Here is a 25,198-nt window from a genome sequence, read left to right on the forward strand (position 1 = left end):
GATTGATCAATATCCTAAATAGTTGATATGTTTTCTGCAGATCAAATAATGTCATAATTTAATTTCCACATATAATCACTCAATAAGTGAATACAGCAGATACATCCCGTACTGTATGGTCAAAACTGAATTTTAATGGTCATTTTCCACTTGTGCCATTTCTTGAATTCAAACTTTTGCAGTGACTTACATCCAGCAACAAGAAATGGTATAGGATGCATGTATTGCATCATAACACACATTAAAAACAGACACCACAGGAAAAACATTTCATGTATTTGAAATGTACTTGCTTTTCGGCATGAAAGCTGGCTGAAACAGCAGTCAGACCTGACTGAAAAAGACAGAAGCAGGAAGGAGTTTGATGTTTGGCCGGAATAATGTGAAATGTACAGAGAGACTGCTTAAGGGTAAAACGTAGAAAAAAGGCTGAGCTGTCATAAGGTCACTTGTCAAATCTAGGATGGGTTTACCAGTTACACTCTCCTGTCAGTCAGGACCAACAACATTCCACTGACTAGCAATGGAAAAGTAAATTTGTACTTGGTGATACTGGTTTAGATTAGATTAGGAGAAACCCAACCTTATTTGATGTTTGAACCATAACACACAAACAGGCACACTTTATTTTAGAGTAGATTTTGCCTATAAAAACAAGTGTCACTGAAAAACGGCACTGGGGTTACAATAATCCAAGGTTAGTGACTACAGTATAAAAAAGGCTTACTCCAATTCTGTTACCTGACAGGGGACCTACAGTACGCAACTGTTTGCATCCTTCAGATGGCAATGACAATAATTTGTGTGGCTCCTACTGTGGATAATACTACTATAACCAGTACAAGGATTTCAACTTCATGCAACAACAATACTACAATTATTCCACCAAAAATAAACAAAACAAACAAACAAACAAACAAAAACAAAACAAAAAAGTAAAAAAGAAATTTTCACAGTTATGTTTCTCCTCACATTCATACATTACAGATCAGACGTGCATGCAAGATGGGTGAAAAGTGAACACAGTGTGCTTGTGTTCTAGAAACTGCATGTATGATCACCTACAGCTTGTGCTGTTGCAATAAAGTAAGGGTAGGCGCATCATTGGTTGATATGATAAATGTAATCTTTATACCCTTTCTGAGCAGATCTAATGCACTGCAGGGACAAAGGCGGACTTTGAACCATACACATACAAATACGTAAAGTGCTCCTGTCAAAATAAATAAACAATAAAAACAGTACAAAACTGCTTCCAAAAAAGAGGTATCAAAACAATGCACTTGGGGATGTGGAGGAGAATTGTGTCTGTTGAACATCAAGATTCCTGTGGTATAGACATATGAGCAGGATTCCTTGTTTTGGCAGGGGAAAAAAAAAGATGAGTTCAGAGATGAGTGGAGGTAAAGAGGGGTGGTTGGCTGGGATTCAACCCAGGATGAGACTGGACTTGCCCCCAGGTGGATTTCTGCGACCAGATGGTTGTCCTGCAGCCGGCTCCTCGGCTGCAGGGACCTCCTCTGGAACGACTTCAGGCTCAGCAACACTGTTATCTATACACAAGGAGGAAACCAAGGAACACATTACATTAGGATACATTACCAAAGAAACAGCCAGAGTTTGCCTGCTTTAACCAAATCATTCTCTTAAATGGACATACTGCCATGACAGAACTCTCTCCACTTACAGCTTCTGACTGGCTCAATACACCTGATCCAGGTAATTAGCAGTGGGTAGGTCAGGGATAGTTGGAGAACAAGCAGGACAGTGGCCCTCGAGGACCAGGATTAGAAACCCATCTTAAAGTATGAGTACAGTATAGCAAAGTATAGTCTATGATTAAAATTAAGTTAATATTTTGTTTAAAATTTTCCTCTCTTTGTCTAGAATGTACAGTATGCAGCCGTAACTTTGTAAATGGAAAGAAATGTGATTCTTTTTGTTGCTCAAGCACAAAACCATTGTGGACTTTCTGATTGTAGAGACACCTTAGAGACTAGTACTGTAAAACATGAAGTCAGATGTTGCGCCAAGGCTGCATACAAACACAGCAGTTTCTAATTTACAGAGCCACAACTGTATACAACACAGTGCACAGTGGGCATTTGGCAGCAAAGGGGGAGAGTACATCCACCTCACAACAAGCTAGAGGTACCACTCTGAGAGCTGGCTGTGGCTTTTTGTTCTTTGTGGATTTTGCATGCATGTTTGAATGGTTCAGAATACTAGAAAATAATCCAGGTGTGCCTTTACTGTATATGCCTATATGCACATTTACATATACATAACATTATATATGTGTATGTATGCAGGTGCAGTGCCTATTGTAATAACAAGGAAAAGATCCTTTAAAACACTGGCAAAAACTTATCCAAGTTCTGTGAAGTGCTTACCATTATCACGTACAGAAATTTCTCCATCCTACAAAACAAACAAACAAACAAACACAAAAAAACAAAACAAAACAAAACAGAAAAGTCAATATTTTAACAATTTCATAGAAAAAATTAGTTTCTGCAATGCATTAAAATGCAAATGTACTTCATAATGAAACCTTACTACTTTTGGCAATGTGTCCTATTCCTTTGTTATTGATACCACAAAAACATTCCTTTGTGAAACATTAAGGGAAGATGAAGGATACCGACACCAGTTTGTTCTTTAGTTGCTTCCCCCTTATGTTTGTCTGCCCTCAAGTTTCACTTAACTTTTCTCTCCACAACTCATGATCTGAAGTATGATCTTACCATGGTGGGGGCATCTGCGGAGTGGTTGGTGCCGGGGTTCCCCCCTCTCCTCAGAGGGGCCGATGGCTCACCACACAGTACACCTGTGGGTTTTCCACCTGGAAAAACAAGGAAACGTAATGGGTCAGATAAGTCTAATTGTGAAACAGGATGTCGGTCTGTAAACTGGATGATGTTTAAAATGAACAGCCGTCTTAGCCTGTAGGCCTGACTGACAAAACAAACAAACCTTAACCAGACAGAATCTTCTCATTTTTCCCACCACACATAATTTCTTCATGGACAGCTTTCTAATGTTGTAATAAACACAACCATCCGTCATCAGGTTAATCATTCAGTCATCTGAGCTACAATACAATACAATCTCCAGGTAGAAATCGTCTACAGTTTGATAACATACACTTACTGCTCAAAACCGGGGCCTTTAAAACATAATTACAACATGGATAAGGTTTTTTAATAACACAAATCTAAAACAGAAAGCAGATGAATGCAGATGCCAATGATTAGCAAGTGAAAGAGTAAAGTTGTTGCTATGATATGTGTTCATATGCATCAAGTGTCTGAAGAACATTCATGACTTTTCAGAAGACAGGATGGCTCATTCTCACTGTAAACAAATGTTTACATTGATTTACAGTTAATGCAAATATAATTCCCAAAATAATTTATTAGAAGTACATAAATATTTATGCTTTATCTCCATCAACATGGTGACATTTCTGATATCTGATTTCAGATGTAAACAGACTTATAAGCTTATCTATTCGCACACCGAGACAATCTTTGTAGTTAAAGCGGACACAGAACATCCAACTTCACCCCACTACGACACACTGATGCAAAAGTATTATGTCAGAGTTCAAAAGTTGTGCGGAATTTCCAACAAATAATTTGTGGAACTTGTGCCTTATAACAGAGGAATTGGGAGACAATGAAGGGAAATGTCCCACATGAGAAACAACCCTAACAGCTACAATTCTGCTCTCAGAGGCTGAACTATCATCCATTATGCCAAACTCTTGTTTGTAGACGCAACTCCCACATATTTCCTTGACAAGTTTCCTTTTGTGGTTTGGGGAAATTTCAGACTTTTAGTTTCACTTCCATACCAAATATCTTCTCTTCTACATTAACGTTTTTCATAGTTGTGTTAATTTCTAATAGGAATATACAGTAAGGTCCTGTTGTGTGCCCCTTTTCCCCTCTGACAACAGGCTGCATTTTCTGCTGTTTCAAAAAGCCTCATTGTTACTACATCGGCATGTGAGTGGGACACACTTGACATTTTTATAATCATTTGGGAATGCTGATTCTACTCATAAACTTCATCACACAGCAAAAATGGGTATCTTGAGAGCCAGAGAAGAATGCATGTGCCAATTTAACACAACACACCACCAAGTTTCTAATTATATTAATCTACATCAATTAAATGTCTAGTGCCAGCAGTTTTATACAGTTCCATTTTTTATATTGAAATTATATTATTCTGAATTACATTATGCAAGAAAACACTGTTCAAAGAAGTTTACCATTCTGACTCTGTTTAAGATTCAAAATGTTGTCAACCTATAAACTCATCTCGTTAAAGGAGGAAGTGAAAAATGCAAATCTATTGTATGAAAATATACAGTACACCTGACTCCTCTTTCAGGGTTCGCAACACTTTTTCCACTAGCACTATGAGGTTTTTATGGTTGTTCTCAATAAAGACATATACAAAAATCTGAATTCAACACTTAGCATAGTTTAGCGCACTTAGCGCATAGTTTTTCTTTCTACTGTAGATGGACTGAAGGAAAAGTCCATAACAGCAAAAAGCTTTATTGTTCAATGTTAACGATTATCTATCTATCTATCTATCTATCTATCTATCTATCTATCTATCTATCTATCTATCTATATATATAAATAATCAGAGTATTCATATTGAAATGCAAAACAATCATTAAGACTAACAGGCAACTGTCATACATTGTAAACAACCTTAACCTAACTGCATTGGCAGCAAGCCTCTCCAAAGTCTGCAGGTAGTGGGACAACAAGCTAACAGGAAAAGAAGCTATGTCCTAACAAACTACATGGGTCTACAATCAGCTTTTTTAACACGATATCCATGGAAAGTGTTGAGGGAGAGTGTGTTTGTACAAGAGTTGGTATTAAAGTTTGTACTAATTTAGTGAAGTATGCACACTGCCAATCACACATTTGTCCCATCGTTATTTTAAATTGAGGATTTAAAGTTCGTTAGTGACAGCTGATGTGACTCGCCGCTGACATTTAAAGTAGCAAACAAGTCACCCACAGGCACAATAGAGTGCAGGGAAAGAGGCATCTAATTTAGTTGATCACTGATGGCATTATTCTCTCACATGAATAGTAAAGTAAAATTTGTGGCTAAATATACTTCAGTCATTGAAATACTTCAAAGTCTAAGTGTAGGAAACACTGTACTTTGTATTTTTCACTGCAACTTTGCTTGAAAATGTAGGGAATCATTGTATTTACTTTGAACAGTGACAGTAAAACTGCATGTAACATACTGATGGTTAAATTTGGCAATTAATCCATGGTTCACATGTGTGCCCAACCAAAAAGAATGGATTAAGGATCAACTGCGGTCCATTACACCATTAATGGGAGGTAACGAGGGAGAGTGAATCCACAGCCTGGGCATCTGGGAGACTACAAGTAACTTTGGTTGATGCTGGTAGTAGTAGTAGTACCAACCAAAGCCCTTGACTTATCTGCAAAAACTACCTTTGAGAACTTATTATATGTTCTGTACTGTATAGAATTAATGATTCATCAGCTGCTTATTATAGTACAGACACATAACATGAATCTTTATCACTCCAAAATTTTATTTTGCTAATAAATAGATACAAGAATGGAAATGACAGTTTTCAGTCAGTGTTACTGACCCACCATGGCACTTAAAAGTCTGAGACCAGATCTCACTTCTCTAACAGTATAATGCTCTGCATTATAAAAACTCAGTGCTTAAAGGGCATTTGTTTGTCTTGTGTATGAGTTCTGCAGGCAGTAAAAGATTGGTATAGAAAATTGGGAACTGCTGCCCTATCTTTGTAAGAAATGCACACTAGCATCACTTTTGCTTCCCATTATGTTTAATTTCCTGTTTTAGTTTATGTGTGGCTATATTTTGAGAGGGACTTTTCAGAAAACCATCCACTTGAGCAAGAATTACCAGTAACATTGTTAAGAACTAAGAACTATGTAAGATGTTTTAACTGTAAATTAAAATGACTGTAACAGAGAAATTGTGTATTCCTCTTTTAAATTCCACAGTAAACCATGTGATCTAACAAGGACTTGAGACACCTGAAGTATACATGAATATATCAAATGTCTGAGAAACACCAATCACTAAATATCTAATAACTGGAAAAATAAATCAATTTACAGTTGCAAGTAAAAAGTATGTGAACCCTTTGGGATTACGTGGAGTTTTGCATGAATTGGTCATAAAATGTGCTCTGATCTTCATCTAAGTCACAACAATAGAAAAACACAGTCGGCTTAAAGTAAAACTACACAAACATTATATGTTTTCATGTTTTTATTGAACTTAACGTGTAAACATTCACAGTGCAGGGTGGAAAAAGTATTTGAACCTTTGGACTTAATAACTGGTTGACCCTCCTTTGGCAGCAATAACCTCTATCGTTTCCTGTAGTTGCAGATCAGACCTGCACAACGATCTGGAGTAATCCCTGCCAAGAGGCAGCAAAGCAGCCCCAAACCATGATGCTCTCTCCGCCATGTTTTACAGTGGGGATGAAGTTTTGATGTTGGTGTGCTGTGCCTTTTTTATCCACACATAGTGTTGCGTGTTTTTTCCAAACAACTCAATTTTGGTTTCATTTGTCCACAGAAGATTTTGCCAGTAGTGCTGTGGAACATCAAGGTGCTCTTCTGCAAACTTGCTGCAATATTTCTTTTGGACAGCAATGGCTTCCTCCATGGTGTCCTTCCATGTACTCTATTCTTGTTTAATGTTGTCCTTATTGTAGATGTGTCAACAAAAATATTAGCATGTGCCAGAGATTTCTGTAAGTCTTTAGCTGGCACTCTAGGATTCTTCTTTACCTCATTAAGCATTCTGCACTGTGCTCTTGCAGTCATCTTTACAGGACAGCTTTCAGCAACACACCCAATATCATCACAATGATTGGACTCAAAGTTGGCTCACTCTTGGCTCCAATTAGCTCTTGGAGAAGTCATTAGGCTAGGGTTCAAATACTTTTTCCACCATGCACTGTGAATGTTTACACGTTATGTTCAATAAAAACATGAACACATATAATGTTTGTGTACTATTATTTTAAGCAGACTGTGTTTTCCATTGTTGTGACTTAGATGAAGAACAGAGGACATTTTATGACCAATTCAAGCAAAACTCCACGTAATCCCAAATACATAAACACATACTTTTTCTTGCAACTGTATCATTTGGGCCCCTAAAGCCATCATCTGGTTGTGTTTAAAAGCAACACTGAAAACAAAAATGTCATTCTTATATATTTAACTCTCTGAGATTTTGAGTAGGCTGGGAAGGCAGAGGAGCAGTTTAGTCTAGCAGTAATCTTCAAAACACCAGATACAAAAGTCCCAAACTTGTCCTTCCTCCCCTTGGATTTTTGCTCTGCTTTTGATTTTAAGTAACAAAATTTAGTCATATTTAGTCATATATTGACAAAAACTCTCAAAATGGATTTGAGAAACTTGTGTACCTGGTGGGTTGTTCCTTCTATTAGCATAGGGATCCTCTGGTTCAGCGAAAACACTGGAGGCCATCTTGTTTTTCCGAACAGGAGGTTTCTCTTCATCTGCACCAAAGGAAATGTTGGAGCCACCACCAGGAGGGCGCAAAACCCTGGAAAGAATGATCATGTCAACACTGTTACTGTATGCTGGACCATATTTGCTGATTTTTCTTTCCATTCCAATATATATATATATATATATATATATATATATATATATATATATATATATATATATATATATATATATATATATATATATATAAAGCTGTGTAAAGCTTTATAAAAATAAAAATAATAACAATAATTGACGCATTCATGAGGAAACATCTCTGTTGGACCTCGTAAAGGTATATAAGATGATTTGAACAATTTTCTATACTGAATTGTGATTAACCCACAATAAAACATCAGCATTTAACTGATTTATCTTTTACATTAATAATATGCATCAGCAAGTTTACTACAAATAAATGTGGTACAGTAAAAAGTACAATACATCTGCATTGTATTTGTGTGAAATAGAAATATTATGATCATAGATCCTGTCAAAGCTTTTGGCGAGGAATGACTCACATGGGCATATTCTGCTTATGCTGAGAAAGTCAAAAAGTTTAGGTCCACTAGCACTGTGAGGTTCATACAGTTGTTCTCAATAAAGTCAAATGATAGAGATTCTTTAGTGTTATTATTTTAGCCACATTATATTTGTTAATACTCTTGACTCAGATATAGATCAGATAACGTTTTATGACAAATTAATGCAGAAAATCATTAAATTCAGAAAGGTTTACATACCTTTTCTTGTAACTGTATCTATCAACATGTATAGTGAATCCACTAAAATCTGAGATACATACCCCTACACCCAATCCAGGCATATTTTCATAAAATTCCTAACTTATTTGCTGAAATGAACAGATCTTTTGACTTTGGTATATTTTTAAACATCTGTTATATTTACAAACTGAATGAATACTAAATTAAAAAGGAAACACTAGATAATGCTTGCATACTGTGGTAACTGTTGTACTAATGTACTTTGCAACGCTCACTTTGTTATTATTATTTATCTATTGTATAGATTTTAAATACGCATCATTGCTGATTTAATAAGGTTAACATCCCTATGATGAAAAAATAGTAGCTTGGGTTAATGACAGGTGTGGCCAGCTGTATAATAGCCCTCGGCCGCCTGAATGAGGCCATATGCAGGGGAGGCTAGAAGATGTGTTTTATTGTACCTCAGTGATCATCTAGATAACTGTTCTGAGAGACACTGAGGCCCCACCCAAGCAGAAGGATAGATCTGATGAGTATGTCGTCTTCAGACAATAAATACGAAAAATGAATCATATAACACGGGTATGGGGCCGTCTAGTGTGGAGCTGCTTGCTAGCTCTGCAGCTTCTCTACAAAAGGGAGGGTACTAGTCTAGCTAGCTAGCTAAAGAGGAAAAAATGGGAAGGTGTGGTGTTGGGCTTTATCCTAGCTTAGCATCGTCGTCCACTGCCTCGTTTCCTGTCATTTCGAGGCAGTTAAGCAGCATTTACAGACAGTGGTCAGAACAAACGTGCAATGTTGTTTAATTTGGCGTTAACCCTAAATATCGTCGAAGTTAACATTAACGTCAAATGACGCTGGACTTGTTGGCATCATGGTGGCTAACGGGTTACGGAACGGTCTGAACGACGCTTTTTACCTGGAACTGCTTTTAGCACCGGGCTCCATCCCTTGAAATGTCGTGGTCGTCGTCATTTTCGCACAAGTCGCAAAATAGTAATAAATCTAACAGGATACAGTCAAATTACACCGTATTTATCAGCACTTCACCGCTTCATAATTGTCTAACCTGCTGTTTCCTAGTCTTAACCTGCCTCCGGTCTGACTGGACCAGTGTCAAACTAGCACAAAGGGGATAGTTCACTTCCGGTCATTTTTCAAAATAAAATACAATAACCTGACAAAAAGTGCGGCGTTTTTTACATTAAATCAAAGGTAGAGGGGCAGTTAAATCAAAGATACCTAAATTATTTCATTGCGGCTTATACGTCCTGCAGTTAAGGGTTGGTTCTTCATTAACGCATACTAAAATATAAGCGTATGGCGTAAAATATAGAGGTGAAAACACCTTATGTCCGGCAGTTCGCTGCTTGTGTGGTGTTTCTGGCTAACTTGACCACAGCGGTACCGTTGTAGTACCGCTGGACAGCTCCTTTGATTGGATCCAGGCGCTTTCATCAAGCCTGTCCTTAGGTAATTTACTTGTATGATATGAACTACAATAATGTGATATTCAAGGTAGCTATTGTTCTTTTTAAAATAAATTGATACTATGAAGAAAAACGTTTCATAAAGCAGCTTGAGGCAAAATCCATCTTTGGGGTAATAATGTTCAGAGGGTCAACCTGCAGTTTTATTGAGACCCTAGAAGAGTCTTTTTCAGAGGAGAACCTCTGATAATGTCAACACAACATGAGACCAATATTTAGCCAATAAAAAATAAAACCAAAATACAAACATTTTACAACAATATATTTAAATTTAAAGCTAAATGAACTAAATTGACAGATTCATCCTTTTTATCTGTTTTATACATCTCCAAACTGTTTACATGTGCAGATATTCAGTTGCACAATTCTTGTATTTACCTGGTGCTTCATATCTGCTAGTTTAAACTCAAATATCGATAAATCAAATGACAGAAACAGACTTAAAAAAAAAACTCAATTTATTTCAACAATACATTTTCATAACAGCAAGAGATGTCAGTGAATGTAAAATGCAGGCTTACTTGACAACAATAACAAAATTCCATTTCAATCAAAACCTCAATGGCATAACAATTAAAACAAAAACAAAGGACCAAGGATTTTTTCTAAAACTAAATTGAAAAAAAAAAAGAAAGAAAAATGGGGGGGGGGAAATTTTAATGTCTTCGGCACATTAGACTTACGGCAGCCTACAAGTTGTTTACACTGCACAGTTCAGACTTTTAATATATGAAAAACTGCGTGACAAAATCTTTTTACACCAGCTGCTGGTGCTGCAGACCTTCAAACATTCTGTAAAATCATTCCTGTGGATGGTATCAACACTGGTCATGAGCATTTGAGTACATAACAAATACGTTCAGGGACGTAATGGGGAGGTAGGGATGTTTGTAGGAAACAGTCTTTAAAGAAAAGAGCCTCCGGTTTGCTGTTGGAACACATCAATTGTATCTTCATCCTCCATTTCTAGCTGCAAGAAAAAAAAATTAGGAGTCAGTGAAGTAGTTTTCTAAAAGAACTTAACTAAACTCTTTCGGGTGGGGAGGGGAGACACTGAGGTGTTGACACTGACACATTAGTTAATGCAAAGGTTTGTTAAAAAGTCTAAAAGTAAAAATAGGTTCAGCTGTTTTTGTTTTAACGTTTAAAAGAAGTTAGCCAGCAATATGGACAGAGGCCAAATGTATTTTACTACTTCTGACAAAAGCAGGATTAAGAAAAGTAGGTCAGAAAACAGATACTGCAGGTGTGATATAGCCAAAACAAAAGCAAGCTCTTAAGGTGGTTTGTTGAGAAGGTTTGTATTACGCTACTCCCAAATTGAAAATAACTAAGTCCTTCTTCTTCGTGTACCTGTTCTGTGGACACAACTGCTCTGTGTCATTTCTAAAGTCTGTGCTTTATTGATACACAAAAATTGTATTGTAATGCAATGAAAATAGTACACAAAGCTGATATGACAGCATGTGTATTCACAGATATAAAATGAAAGAGAAGCTTCAGCAGGTGTGAAAGATGTACTGGTTGTATGCATAACTTAAGTCTATATAAGATGTTCTCTTGTTGAGTAGTACATCTATTAAGCTTATTAAATGTACTGTTTTGGATTCCAGAAGATACAATAACTAAACTTTTGTACAGCATGTTGGCTCACTCCTCATGCTTTCTTAAAATACCTGATCAGGCCATAGCACAAATATTGACAATCAAACATAACATCACAGTCATGCACCAAGTTAACAACATTGCAATGCTAGCATTCAATGTCGACAATAGCCCATAATGACAAAAAGTGATTCTGCAAATGCTTATATGTAGGCTGAAGAAGAGTTTAAAACATTACCTGCGATGGCGTGTCTGTTTCATTGATGGGCTGGCCATCGAATCGAAATCGTATTTGCCTCATTGACAGACCCTGTGTAGCCAGAAAAGGAAGTATTATGTTTAACTTGGCGGCAACCAACATTATGTAACAACCTGGCCATCAAGAGGTGAATGACCTTTTATAATTTACAGTAACAGTACTATCGCAACAATAAAACATTGAAAAACATTAACAATGCCAACAATTTATCTTTCTTTATTTTGTCTTTTTGTCAAATGTGTTACACTGAAAATATGAGAGTAAGGAGATGGTGGGAGAGTCAGTAACCACAACCAGACCTCATGATCAGTGTGGAGACGGAGCGAGTGGAGACTGGGAGGATTTTGGGGACAGAGCGCAGAGCATCCGCATACTCTCCTAAGAGTATGTGGGTGCGGTTTGATTGGGGCAGGATGAAATTTGAGTTGAGCGCTGAGCGATAATGAGCAGTGCGGCTTGAAACGGGGGAGTGGAGTGGGCGAACAGATCGGTGTGTGTGAAGAGCGGAAGTTCTCACCGCTCCACTCTGCTCACTTCCTCTGACCACAACTGTATACAAAAATAACAATGGACGGTGAAAGTACAGTCAAACTAACAGATAAACAAACTGCATCTTCTTCATTTATCTGTTTCATGGCACGTGGGAACTCGGGTTAATGTGTAATACTGCCATAAACTATGTTAGGGTGTTAACCAGTTGAATTTTTCACCACGACATCTAAATATCACAGTTCCAGCAAATACCTGTTTATCTTGACACTCCCAATACAAACATGTTGACATAAGCAATTGTGTATAGGAGTTCCTTATTTGGCTAGGTCACCCATTCTGACCAGCATAAAAAAGAGAAAAGATTAAACTAAGATGACTTCTTTGGAATAGCACGCTCACCTGCCGTTCACAATAAGCTTTCATCAGTTTGCTGAGAGGAGTGTGCCTTTTGATCTTGAACTGCACCACTGAGCCATCCTGCCCTGCCACCTTCAGGTTGATGTGCTCATTGTTCTCCATCTTCACTCCCTCCTAAGAGAAAAACATTTAACAAGTAGTAAAATCACGGTGATGTAAAGAAGAAGACGATGTTTGTTCAAACGTGGCTCTCTTCCTTGAGTATACGTATTCCTGCAACCACAAAAGGCCATCCATTTAGATTCATGGAGTCTACAATATGTAGCTACCTCAGTGACTTACAGCAAAAGCCACAAAGAACAGAAATTCTTACATACACATGCAAAAAAAAAAAAATATGCATGTGAACCTAGTTTCCCTATCGTTAAACTTCTGTCTGGCAGCAACCAGTTTGCACAGACTTGAAATACGAGGTTACTGAGAACATAAAAAGAAGCAAGGACACAACTTTAACGTTACGCTTAACTTAGCATTTAGCAAGTCCATTGACAATGGCCTACAGCTACAGCGGCCTAGCAGGGTGGATATTAACAACTTAAAGTATCAACGAGCCCGTTTTTCCCCCCACACAGCTGACTATGAGCTGGTGATGAGCATAAATAAACTACATCATGTGGGACTCTTTAACGTTTTTCCTCAAATAATTAACTTCGGCCTGTTGCTCTTGCACATTATCGTTACGGTAGCCGTTATGTCTCTACTGTTCCAGTTGCTAACTTTTCTTTAGTTCTCTCTACCTACATGTGCTATAACTATCTCTGTTACATGGTAAATGTGCGGCACTAATAGAAATCGGCAACTGAATTTGCCGATGAACTTAATATGTATTTAGACCAGATATCTAAATTTCTTTATTTCCGCCGGGGTACGTTAGCCACATTAGCCTATTATGCTAACATCACCCACTAAACTGCTAACGCGGTCGCTCTAAGCTGTGCTGTTAGCTTTCCGTATTACTCTGTGATCGCAAACGACTTGGACGCACAGATCACATTTTGCTGTAACATGTCTACAATTCCAATACAGAGATAAGGATACATGCTACAAATGAAGCACCGTACATGAAGCGCTGCTCACCTTGGGTTTTTCGTCTGCCATGGTTGCTGTCTGCGCCAGCTCTACTGCGGCTGCGCAAACTGGCGCGCCACTTTGCATGGGCAGCGGCGGAGCGACGCAGCTGGGAGCTGTGCGGTGGTTGTTCTGCAGCCACTCACCCTTCCACAGTTCACACATCAATACATACACTGTTAAGTGTATTTCAAGTAATGCAATATATAAATTGATTACCTCATTACCACCCACACAGTAAAAGAATACATATTCTGTTTACATGTTAATGCAACAATACCACTCCAGTATTATACTGTATATTACCTGGATAATTCCACTGCCTGAGCAGTGTTACTTTTGATACTGCTACTGAGTTATATGCATGACGTTTATAAGTATTTTTACACAGGTACCGTTTTTAACTGAAGCAAAGATTCTGATCCACAGTCTCATTAAAATACTCAGTGATGTTAATATGCTGCTGCATTTATAGTTTTTTTTTTAACACTGACAAATGAGAGATGTGAAAACTGTAATACAAATATATCCATCTCAAACTTTATTTTTCCATGCACAGAAATTGCTTTTCAAAAATATGCAATAACAAGTTTGTTTAATATCTAATACATATAAATAATTTAATAAGAAATATATAGCCCCAGATAGACAAACATAAAGTCACAGTTACTGTTACACATCATAAACCTGATGTTCTGAATCAACCACCAAGTTTTTATTACTAATGTGTTTTCCCAAGACTTACTCAAGAAGATATTGTCCTAGTTTTTTTATAGGAAACTCCCACACAAGCTTAACATTTAAAGTTGACTTATGTAAAATAACACACACCCCTTTAGCTTGCTTTCTACAACGTGGTGCAACAAAGATGAAAGGACAAAGGTCATTTAATTAATTTCCAAAATATTCCTGTCTGCCTCCCAGGGATAACTTTGTGTACAGCATACAGTTGCTAACTGCCTTAATAGTTTATATTGTACATGTCAAGACTACAGTGCTGTTTTATGTTGCAGGAATTCGATTTACATTTGAAAAATGAGCTCACGCCACTGTTGTTATATAATGTAACATATTATATTATTAACCATCTGTCTCAATATTTGGTAACATTAAAGCCTTTTACACAAACCTTCATTACTGCAGTACTGAAAGTGTCCATCATAAGAAGTGTATTTAGAAGAAATACAGTTGTCGACTGCACCATGACACAGAAAACTAAACAGTCTGATACCTTCCTCCCTAAACTAAAATAAATAATACATTCATGACATCAAATACTGAATGACTAAAATACAATACAGAAAAAGTCTGAGTGAATGAATTAGTATAGGACAAAATTGTTCAGCTGTAACAGTGAGCTATACTGGAAGAAATCAACTGGGTGTAATTGATTCTTAATAAAATGATTTGCCAGTGCATTTTACATAGCAACAAAGGAGCTCTTATTTGCTCCTGCAGTGTCTTCAGTGTCAGAAGGAAATCATGTGAAATGCAATGGTCATGTGATGCTGGAATCATAACCCCTTCAACAAGTGTTTCAGCTCTACATTAAGACTGCCTGACATTGTTCAATTAGTGGGAAAGAAATAAATGTCAACATTTAAGTATAAGCAAAAAGGGTACAATAATAGTAACAACTCAATCATTACCCATGTCCGAGCAGTCCACACTTCTTGCTACTGCATCACACTGATAAAGTGTTGGATGTACGCTACTTCAGTGGACCATCTCAAGCATAAAAATTCAATTAGAGTTTAAGACCTCTAAGCTGCACAGACCAATTAAATTGTTTAGTAAGCGCTGTAGTGTCTGGTCCTCCTCAAGGGGTAGGTAGGGCTATAGCGCCCCCCATTTGTCAGCAGGTGGGAATTCATTCACCTCCCCCATTTCTGTGAGTGTCTGCTCTCCCAGCGTAAATGTCAGTTTGTATCTCATCCGAACCTTCTCCTGCCAAACACACACAGACACACATGCATTCAGTTTGACACTAAATCTCAAACATTAGTAAAACCCCAAGTGATCTATCTAAACTGCTGAATGTATTAATTAAGTATAATAACGTCTAAAAACATCCAGGCTGAGCTCTACCTTCAGGGGATTGGCAAGCAACATGACCTGAGTGATGGCAGAGGGGGGAAGGATTGGGTTAAAAGGAGCCAACTCTGTGCCCGAAGGTGGCTGTAGTCTCACTTTCATCGTCTGAAAAATTGGCAGAACAGATCACCTTAAATAGAAGCAGCTACCAAAATAAATTTTAGGCAGACATTTAATTTCATGAGTTGAACATCTTACCAATGAATTCAAATATAAGTATTTATACATACACATTGCTGCTTCTCATGCGGGTAACAGTGATATCACAGACACACACTAGGTTTTACCTTGGGTACAGCAGCCTGCAGATTAATGTTCCTGACTGGCAGTGGAGCTGTGTTAAGCATGGATGCCACCATCACCAGCACATCAGGCCTTCCTGGTGGACAATCAATAGCAAAATGCAGCAGAACACGGACGCCGTTCCTATCATACGCTGTCACAGGACACACTTTACCTAAAATACAGCACACAAAGGGGAAAAAGGAAAATGAAATTATCACACAGCCAGATGAGACAGCTACTATTTAGTTTGTACCTTTCACGGAAATAAAACTTTGTATTGCTCAAAATTTTTGATGCCGTTCCTTCGTTTTGTGCATGATGTGATTATTGCTTTCAGACCACAAAAATTATGTAATTGTTGTTATTGGGGAAATATCACCAACCACTTTTTCCAGTTGTATTAAAGTTGACTATCACCACTGAGTGGCTCTAAACTCAAACCACTCACACCTCTCAGGCTCTAATAAGGAAAAAGCTGTTATTTCTGTTTTTTTCTAACTAGAAAACCTTTTCCCAAGCAGTCTCTCCTGGTATTTAAATTGCTTCAGTCATTATCTCTACAGGCTGCTGTTCAATGTTAAGAGATCAGGCAAACAGTTTTGAACCAACCGATTTTTAGAAACACAGTACTTGACAAAGGAACAACATCACATTTCTTAATGCCTAAATTCTGAAAATGTGTTTTGTATAACTGTACATAATTACTCAGCAGACTAATCCATTAACTGAAAGAAAATCTGCCACTATTTATTTATTCAAATAACTGTTTTGAGTAATAATGTCAGAAAGATGTTATTTTTACCTAACTGGACATGGAAAAATTTATGTTGTGTAATTAGCATCACACGGTCATCAGTCATTTAGCCTGTATAAATGAAGAAAAGTAGTCACTTTATCATTGTGTGCACCACAATATGCATGAACCAGGAAGAGTGAGAAAGAGCTAACCCAGGAAATCAGAAAGATGTTATAGGTGAAGGCTACAAGACTATTTCCAAGCAGCTTGATGTCCTTTTGACTACAGTTGAAAATATTTTTAAGTTTAAGGTCCGTGGGGCTATAATCACTCAACACAGAAGGAGATTTGAACAGAAGAACAGTCTGAATAATGGACAAAGAGCCTAGAACAACCCACTGTCACGTAGGCCAAGTAAATCTACTCTGTTTCAATTTGTAATTTTTTTCACATGTACTGCCTTACCCTAACCATCACAACTAACTGGCTCACCCTAAACTTTACCCTAACCAAAACCTAATTCTAACCCTAACTGACAATTTCCCCAAGGGAAACAACAAAGTATTCATTATTATTATTATTATTATTATTATTAAAACCCAGTCTTAACCCCTAAATAAAATAATATAAAACACCCTTTAAATGGTGTCCTTACTTTGAAAAAATGTCCTTAGTCCAATGGTTAAAATACATGCTGGCCCTCACAATGATAGCTATACAAACACACACATACACACAAACACACACATATATGCACATGTCAAGATGATTTTCTGGATTTTCTGGAACTCACTTGGCTTTATGGCATCCAAAGGGACATAGACATTGGCCAGGGACACTTCCTGTCCAGTACCTGTACTAGTCTGGCTCAGAGGGAAGACAGGGGACAGAGAGCGTAAAAGAGGGCTGTCATCTGCCCGACTCTTCACCGGTGGAGGGGTGGACCCTCCTTGCATCCCTCCAGTGAGGAGGGAGGTGGAGGTGGTAGAAAAAACACCAAGACTGGAAGACGGGGTAGGAGAAGGGTGGAGATCCTCTGTCTTGACCAGCAAGCTGCCAAAGTCTATTTCACAGGCTGTACTGTGTGGATAATTAAAAAATGTTAGTGTCTTAAAAACATGATAGGGTCAACAAACTTTAATAACAAAGCTAGTCTATGATGACAACAAGCTGACAGAGGCAGGATAAAGTGAATTTACATCAGAAATTTCAAAACCAACAAGGTGCTGTTAGTAATCATCTGTGGAATGCAACATCACTTGACTTCACATTAGCACAAAACTTACTCTTAGCCATTTCTGAATAAGTGGCAGCAAGACACTTAACACAGCCACAGTTTTGGCATTTTGATTAAACTAAGATAAAGTGTTCATATGTTTTTGGAAGTATCATTCAAATGTATCATTCAATCATCGGTTTTTATGCTCTGATACATGTTGCTTAGTTACAGCATTCAAAACAGTGCTCATCTGCCAAAAGAAAACTAGTGGTTGAGATCCACTTGAAATTTCACAGTACATAGTACACTTCATAGTGCAACCAAGAAATTACTTAAGCACTGCACTGGTGACTTTAAAGTGAGGCCAATCATTTCAAAGCTTAAAAACAAACAAACAAACAATGGAATAGAACAAGAGCATGTATCACTTACTTATGCTTTACTTATAGGTAAGATCACAATCTCTTCCCAGTTTTACTTCATGGCACACATACTACTCACTTTTGAGGACTGCCTAGATCCAGTAAGGCAAGGTCTTGCACATTATGACTGAGAGTAGCTGTAGGAGAGTGCGATGCTCCGTGTGAAGTGGAAACCTGCTGTGGAGTGACAAGTGTGGCTGAGGGAGCGGGAGAAGTCGTGCTGAATGACTGAGAAAGAGCATCTGGTGTCGAGGAGGTCAATAATGAACTGGAAGGCTGTGGGAATATGACTGATTGTGTTGAGACAGATTCCATAGAAACCGCAGATGTGGAGAAGACAGAGTCAGAAAAGATCAAGGAAGATGCTGTTGTGGAGGACTTGGCAGTTGTAACTGGGGCTATTGTGGCAGAGAGGGCATCTGGAAAAAGCGACGATGTAGAAAGTGTAGGACCAGAACATGAAGTAGTGTCAAAAAGATGCAAATCCTGACTGGAGTCCTGGAAAACATGGCAATAAAAAGGCACTGTGATTACCAATGAGATCACACTTGACATTAATATAAACAATTGCAGTTCATTTAAATACCTGTAATGATGACAGCTGATTGCTCAGCTCTACATGTGTTGTTACAGCTGATGTAGCTAGAACAGAAACAGGTTCACTGAGGCCTGTAAATTAGCACAAACGTGTCAAATCGTGTTATGTCTACACATAAACAGGATGTTCTTATATAGCAGTCTACTACATTACCTAAAGATAGTAGCTCTTCATCCAGCAGAGAGAGTGCCACAGAGGATGCGCTGGGGCGTGGCGGCGGAGGGTCAACAGCAGCAGACCCAGACAGCAGGTCAGCAGGAAAAGGCAGAGAAGAGGGTGGGGGCTGCTGCTCTGGTGGAGAGGGGCTCTGGATGTCCAGGCCAACCAGGTCAATCAGAATCTCTGATTGGTTTGTGCTGCCAGTGCCTGTCACACGGGGAAAAGACATCAGCAGTTTGAAAGCAAAGATGTATTTATTATCAGTTAGGTAACACTGTCTGCATCTATCCATCTGCCAAATGAAGCTTAAAGGTGTTAGCTTACCTTTTTAGATGTGTCTGTTTATACTGTATATACAGATATGATCTTACTAAATTATTTGCTTACATAAAATGTAATTATCAAATTCATTGTCACAATACTAGGGAAGAACATCATCTGTATCATCCAATGTATAGGAGTACACACAAATAAAATTTAAATAACTCAAAAAAGTGTTGATCGTTGTTTCCAGAAACAACGGTCCTCTATCAGCATAATCAGTTGTAGCAGTCATCAAAATGATTTCAAATCCAACCGTTTCAAATATGTATAAGTTGTTATAAGAAGCCTTTCTGTCTTGTCTAATAAGGAAATCTGCAATTTGCTATTTTGTTTCAAAAAATGTAACCTGATACAGAATAATTTGCAAAAATGAAAACAATCTGTTTATAATGATACATTTTAAGGGGAAAAGTTTTGTAATTTTACTCTCAGCAAAAGGCTTGTTCTGACTTGTGATGTCTTGTTCTGATCTTTGGGTATGACATCAATAGAGACAGATTTCTTAAAATAAATCATTATTATTTTATCAGATTGTTACTTTATTACCTTCAGGGGGCGACTGAGATCTATGGTTTTCTCTTAAGAAGAGCAGGATCTAGCAGCAAAAGTTGCTAGATCCTGCAAAAGACTAACTTCACTTAGCTTCCCTTTTGCACTTATATATCTGTACAGAATAATTCTGTTTGTTGTAATTGCAGTGCAGATGTATTGTATTAACATAAAAAGACATCCAGAAGCTGTATCACTCCAACGATCTTACAGCATAACAGTGTCAGTATAATCAGAAATCTTACATTATTGTTGCAATCAATTTATGAAACATTCAGGCTGTTTTCATAACGTATAGGTTAGCTGGTTAACTACCTTAAAGTCTTTTAAACTAGTAATTTACTGGAAGGTAATTAGCTACAATGATTTTGCAATACACACAATAATCAAAGCTTATATAAAACATGTGACTTTATGGGAAATTAAAAAAAAAAAAGTCAAACTGTAAGGCCAAAAATGTAAGAATCATCCCTGTTTTCTCATAACTTGTACAGTCACAACTGTTCAAATTTACCTCTTCTGGCTGAGGCCTGTGTTAGTTGTGCTTTTTCAGTCTCTCCATTGATGGCCTGTCCTTCCACAATCTTCTTATAGGAATTCATGACATGCGAGAGGTCATCGCTGGCCTGCAGGATGTCTCCTGTTAAGTATATTTTTACAAAGTTACTCTGGACTGACATCTTTGCTAGGAAAGTTCACAGGAGCTGTTTTCATTATTCAAGTGGGCATTCTAGTCTCACATCAACATATGGCTCGTGAGCCTTTTAATAATGATTTAGTATAGCAATATCATCAAGGTCGACAAGGTTTTTTACCCAAATTGGTGTCATTATCTTCAGTCTCTGTAGCGAGTTGAAACACAGTCTGCCTAAGTTTGTCACAATCACCATACAACTCCTAGAAAAACAAACACAAAAAAAAGGATTAACATCTTTTTCAGAAAATGCTCATGACTAGATACATAAAGAAACTGACATGAAAATATAATATGAAAGATGGTATTCCCACATACCTGGAAAGATTATGGATTGGATGCATTGGAGTACATTACAGGACTTAGTAAAGAACTCACTGCATTGTCTCAAAATAAGTCTCTTTGTTTCCTGCATAGTTAATTGAGGTGCAAAAGGAACAAAATACTAATAAATTTTTGATTCTGGGTGGTATCTAATGGACAACGCACCCTAATTAGTTCTTTGTCTCCCTCCGTAGAGTCTTCTGGACTGAAGTGAGCCAGCATCTCGTTAAGAAGTTTAACACTGTTGCTTACTGCCTCCAGGGTGTTTTTTTGCTTCAAGGCTTTCTCTGCCCTTGCTTCGTCCTGAGAGGAAAAAAGCAAGAGGGATTTGTTGATCAAACTCCTAAACTGTTAATTTGCTTCCAGTGGTGGCTTTGTTCTATTTCTAGAAAAGAGGCCACCAGGCACAATTTCTTTTTGAAAGACACACCTCCTTCACCATGTTCTTGATGAGCCGATTAGCCTCTTGCAGATCTTCGGGTTTTTTGCTCTTCAGCAGATCTGCTAATCTCTGCAAAGAGAAGACAGAACCATCAGAAAGTAAATACTGTAGTTTAGCCCATTCCCACAAATCTCCCAGAGAGGCAGTACAGCCTCACCAGCTCCCAGACTCAGAAAAAACAAACTCCATCCACTGATCAACTGCAGTCAACGCAAAGTAAACATGCAATCATGACTTGTTTTGGATTCCTGGAATCCAGCGGAGTGAAGAAGGAACAAGATAAATTTCAGTGACGTAAATTCACATTAAATATGACTTTTAAAAATGATCCTTTTTTCTGTAGAATGGTATCATGCAAATGCTTTGCAAGTGATGCAAGAGGGAGAGAATGGGATGAAAGAAGGCAAAAAAGACACTCTTTTCTTTAAATACATTACAGCGTTTGATGCTTCAGTGTGTAATGAGAAAATCCCAAAGTCAAGGAAAAAAATGAAAGCATACTGCAATGGAATACTACACTGCCTGCCCCCAAAAAAAAAAGTCACCACCTTGATTTAACTAAGCAAATAGGTAAGAGCCTGCTACTGGATAATTACTGCACGCATGATTGTTTTTCAGCGGACAACGAAGTTATTTAACCCAAACTGATGCGGTGAGTAGCTTCTCATTTCTTAAACAACCATGTCAGAAGACACATCCTGTGAACGTGGAAAAGATGTTAATCTGTTTCAGAAGGGTCAAATTATTGACATGAATCACGCAAAGAAAACATCTAAGGAGTTTGATGAAACTACTACAACTTGTTTAAAATCTTTCATGTGACTTACTGATGCGCACATTTTAAACAGACTTCAAGTCGGTGTGCACTGTACATAACAGGACAACATGTTAATGATTCTGGTAACAGATTCAGTTTCCTTTGAACAATTTGTGCAATAAAATGTACACTGGAAAAGAAACAGGGGCACTCGAGGGCTGCTACAGTATGCATCTCCAGATTAGATAGAGCGAACTGGTTAGGGTTCAGATAAGGTTAAGTCCAGTTAAAAATCATAGCACACTGGTTAGATTAGGAACAAAGGAGGGGTAATAATGACCCCCTCATCCTTTGAACCCTTCATATTGAAGTAAAAAAACATCAAGCGCATCTAAAAATCACTAATGCCGTTGTTAAATTTAATTTGTTTATTCCACACAAAAAACATGACAAGTTGGGACTATTTCTTGGTGGCCGTCATTTACTTTATGGACCTATAGCTAGCCACGTCAGACGAGAGTGGTCTCAATCGTCTCATTTACCACTCAGTTACAAAGTGAAAAAGGGTAATTCCAAAACTGTCAAACTATTCCTTTAATATGTTGACAATAGATGGTCTAAGTATGGTGGCTAAAGATGCTGGCATGCCCTGATTACAGAGGTACCAAATGTCCCGTGCACTGAAACACAAGCACACTGTATTTCATCTGAAGACACAGAGAACAGGAATTTTCTGGCACTTCACAGTTTCACACGCTCACAAGTAAATAGATGTAAAAAATCCAGCAGTGTTTAAGCAAACACATTTTAGCTTGTGTCCTTCATCAGGGTCAAACGCATAAGGGTAGACACTACAACAGTACAACAGATACATTGTCCTAAATGCTGAGTACAATGTATGTTATTCAAAAAATCTGTAATAGTCTGTAACAGCAATAGAGTTATTTACAGCGAGTGATCCCAAAATAATGCATCCTACCTTACTCTTCTTGTCATCATCAAACACAGGATTCTTGGGTCGAGGAGAAGGTGACGGCATTAACGTAGCATCAAGAGGGATTTCTGGGTCAACTAAAACAATACCTAAAATAAAGATCACAAGAAAGAGCGATTGCAGTCTGGATTACATTACAACAAACGCATTAAAAAGACTGAAATGATTATTTTTGGATGCCACTGTTGTGCATTTATATCATTTTACTGTGTTATTATCTTATCAGCATTGCAGCTCTTTTGAAGCAGTTGTCTCACCTTGTGATTTCAGCATCTGATATGCTTCACAGATCTTTGCTTCGGGTAGAGACACCGTCCAGCTATACAGCATCTCGATCACTTTTGTCTTCACCTTTTCTGATACTTTGTCTCCTAGGTACTTAATAGTAATAAATGTACAATTAGAATTACACCAAATATCAAATAAAGCAATCATATCCTCATCAGAGGGATGCTAAACATTTATATTACTTACTTTGGGTGAAACCACCTTAATTAATTCATTTAAAAACCTAAATTTTCCAACTTCGTTGTGAAACCTGTGCCCACAGTTCTTCATACACGCCTCCAGAGTCTGCACAAGGTAAACAAGCTTCGATAAGTACATTTTATTTGTGCATGGTTATGCTTAAATACATCAAAATTAGAAACAATACACTACAGACCATTAACGCTTGCATCGCCTCCCATTCCTGAGGGGACTGAATCTTGTGCGCCAACAGCCTAACAGATATTTGTGGGCTGAAAAACATACGAGAAAGAAACAATCCGATAAAAAGTTGACGACAAAAGCAACACAGAGTATGGGTTATAATGGGCTTTTCAAAAAGCTCGACACAATGAGCATACATATCGGCTAAATTAGAAGGGCGTGATTCAGTGTTATGGGAGACACTGAGTTGATTGAATGAATGTGACCATACCCTTCCAGCTCCTTATTGATTTGGTCACAAAACCCCATTATGTACTCCCAGTCTTCCTGTCTGTTGGAGGGGTTGGTGGCTTTGTCTGAAAAAGAGGACAGGACAGTTTCTCATCACATCACCTACAAATCTGGCTAGAGGACACACCTGTGGCACACATGCCTGTCAATGAAATGCTAACAGAGGCTAGATGTTTGTCATTCACCGGCTTACATTTTGGGATTTAAGTCAATCCTCCGGTCTCAAGCTCTGTCCCATGAGAGACCAGCTTACAAGCAACACCGGTCACTTGCTATCCAACATTTCCAGCTAATCTTAGCTTATACATTTCCTCTTTTATAGTCTCCAGACACTCCACTGATCCAGCTTGTTGCTGCTGTTTGAACGTGGATAAGTTGACGCCTGGAGGTGTTTACATTTCTGCCTCCCTTCACTCCAAGGAGCGGACGGGAAAGTGGGTCACCAGGAAACATAGGACTGCGACGTTTGTTGTTTTGTTTACAAGAATGTCAACATAAACGCTATAAGTTCAAGACGAGCGAAAAGCAAACAGCACAGCTGACTGTGTCTGGCCGCATCCATCAGCTGTCAGCAGCTGTCTGTGAGGGACTGACTCTTTCGCACACAGAAACTATCACACTTCTGGGACACAGTCAAGCCGTGTGTCTGTGTGGAGACACCTCCGGTTATGCAGCATATAAGTCTACACCTCTGTGTCAATAAACGACACGAGAAAAGAAGCGTCAGTATGTACTTACTAAGCCAGGACTCCAACGACTCTCCATCGTCCGCCATGTTGGCACTCTGAGAGAAACAACGCGTCACCGCTGCCGCCTTCACGTACTGTCCGACACTTGAGAGTTGCTGGTTACTACTTCAATTACGAGTGGGGAAGTCTGGATTTTTATTTTTTTGTTGTTGTTGTTTGTTTGTTTCATCGTTGATTTGTGGCGAATGAAGCATATCTGTGTGAGGGCTTGCTTGATAGTCAACCCACAGCAGCTTAGAGAGCAGTATCACGACCT

At 38.1% G+C, this 25,198-nt stretch overlaps 3 protein-coding genes across 4 annotated transcripts; all 3 read right to left on the reverse strand.

The window, feature by feature from the left end:
- Nucleotides 1-104: 104 nt before the first annotated feature.
- On the reverse strand, nt 105-9,439 carry jpt1a (Jupiter microtubule associated homolog 1a). Its single transcript, XM_026360689.1, has 5 exons — nt 9,243-9,439; nt 7,508-7,650; nt 2,748-2,845; nt 2,394-2,421; nt 105-1,553 (listed from the first exon to the last, which is right to left on the reverse strand). Exons 1-5 carry the CDS (start codon nt 9,296-9,298, stop codon nt 1,429-1,431), a joined length of 450 nt encoding a protein of 149 aa, XP_026216474.1. The 5' UTR covers nt 9,299-9,439; the 3' UTR covers nt 105-1,428.
- An 814-nt stretch (nt 9,440-10,253) lies between these two features.
- sumo2a (small ubiquitin like modifier 2a) lies at nt 10,254-13,782 on the reverse strand. The gene is made up of 4 exons (XM_026360690.1): nt 13,664-13,782; nt 12,569-12,700; nt 11,657-11,728; nt 10,254-10,783 (listed from the first exon to the last, which is right to left on the reverse strand). Exons 1-4 carry the CDS (start codon nt 13,739-13,741, stop codon nt 10,718-10,720), a joined length of 348 nt encoding a protein of 115 aa, XP_026216475.1. The 5' UTR covers nt 13,742-13,782; the 3' UTR covers nt 10,254-10,717.
- Nucleotides 13,783-14,188: 406 nt separating this feature from the next.
- On the reverse strand, nt 14,189-24,994 carry gga3a (golgi associated, gamma adaptin ear containing, ARF binding protein 3a). 2 transcript variants are annotated; one of them, XM_026360675.1, is made up of 17 exons: nt 24,932-24,994; nt 24,174-24,258; nt 23,916-23,991; nt 23,726-23,824; nt 23,509-23,629; nt 23,237-23,340; nt 21,489-21,569; nt 21,224-21,361; nt 20,856-20,937; nt 20,555-20,680; nt 19,162-19,374; nt 18,997-19,052; nt 18,490-18,908; nt 17,563-17,849; nt 16,036-16,205; nt 15,743-15,853; nt 14,189-15,601 (listed from the first exon to the last, which is right to left on the reverse strand). In XM_026360675.1, the coding sequence occupies exons 1-17, from the start codon at nt 24,966-24,968 to the stop codon at nt 15,491-15,493; spliced, it is 2,316 nt and encodes a 771-aa protein (XP_026216460.1). In that variant the 5' UTR covers nt 24,969-24,994; the 3' UTR covers nt 14,189-15,490. The 2 variants fall into 2 exon arrangements, with proteins under 2 accessions (XP_026216460.1, XP_026216459.1); XM_026360674.1 differs by having other exon boundaries at nt 18,997-19,079.
- Between the last annotated feature and the right edge of the window lie 204 nt (nt 24,995-25,198).

This window comes from Anabas testudineus, chromosome 1 (genome assembly GCF_900324465.2).
Source record: "Anabas testudineus chromosome 1, fAnaTes1.2, whole genome shotgun sequence".
NCBI lineage: Eukaryota > Metazoa > Chordata > Actinopteri > Anabantiformes > Anabantidae > Anabas > Anabas testudineus.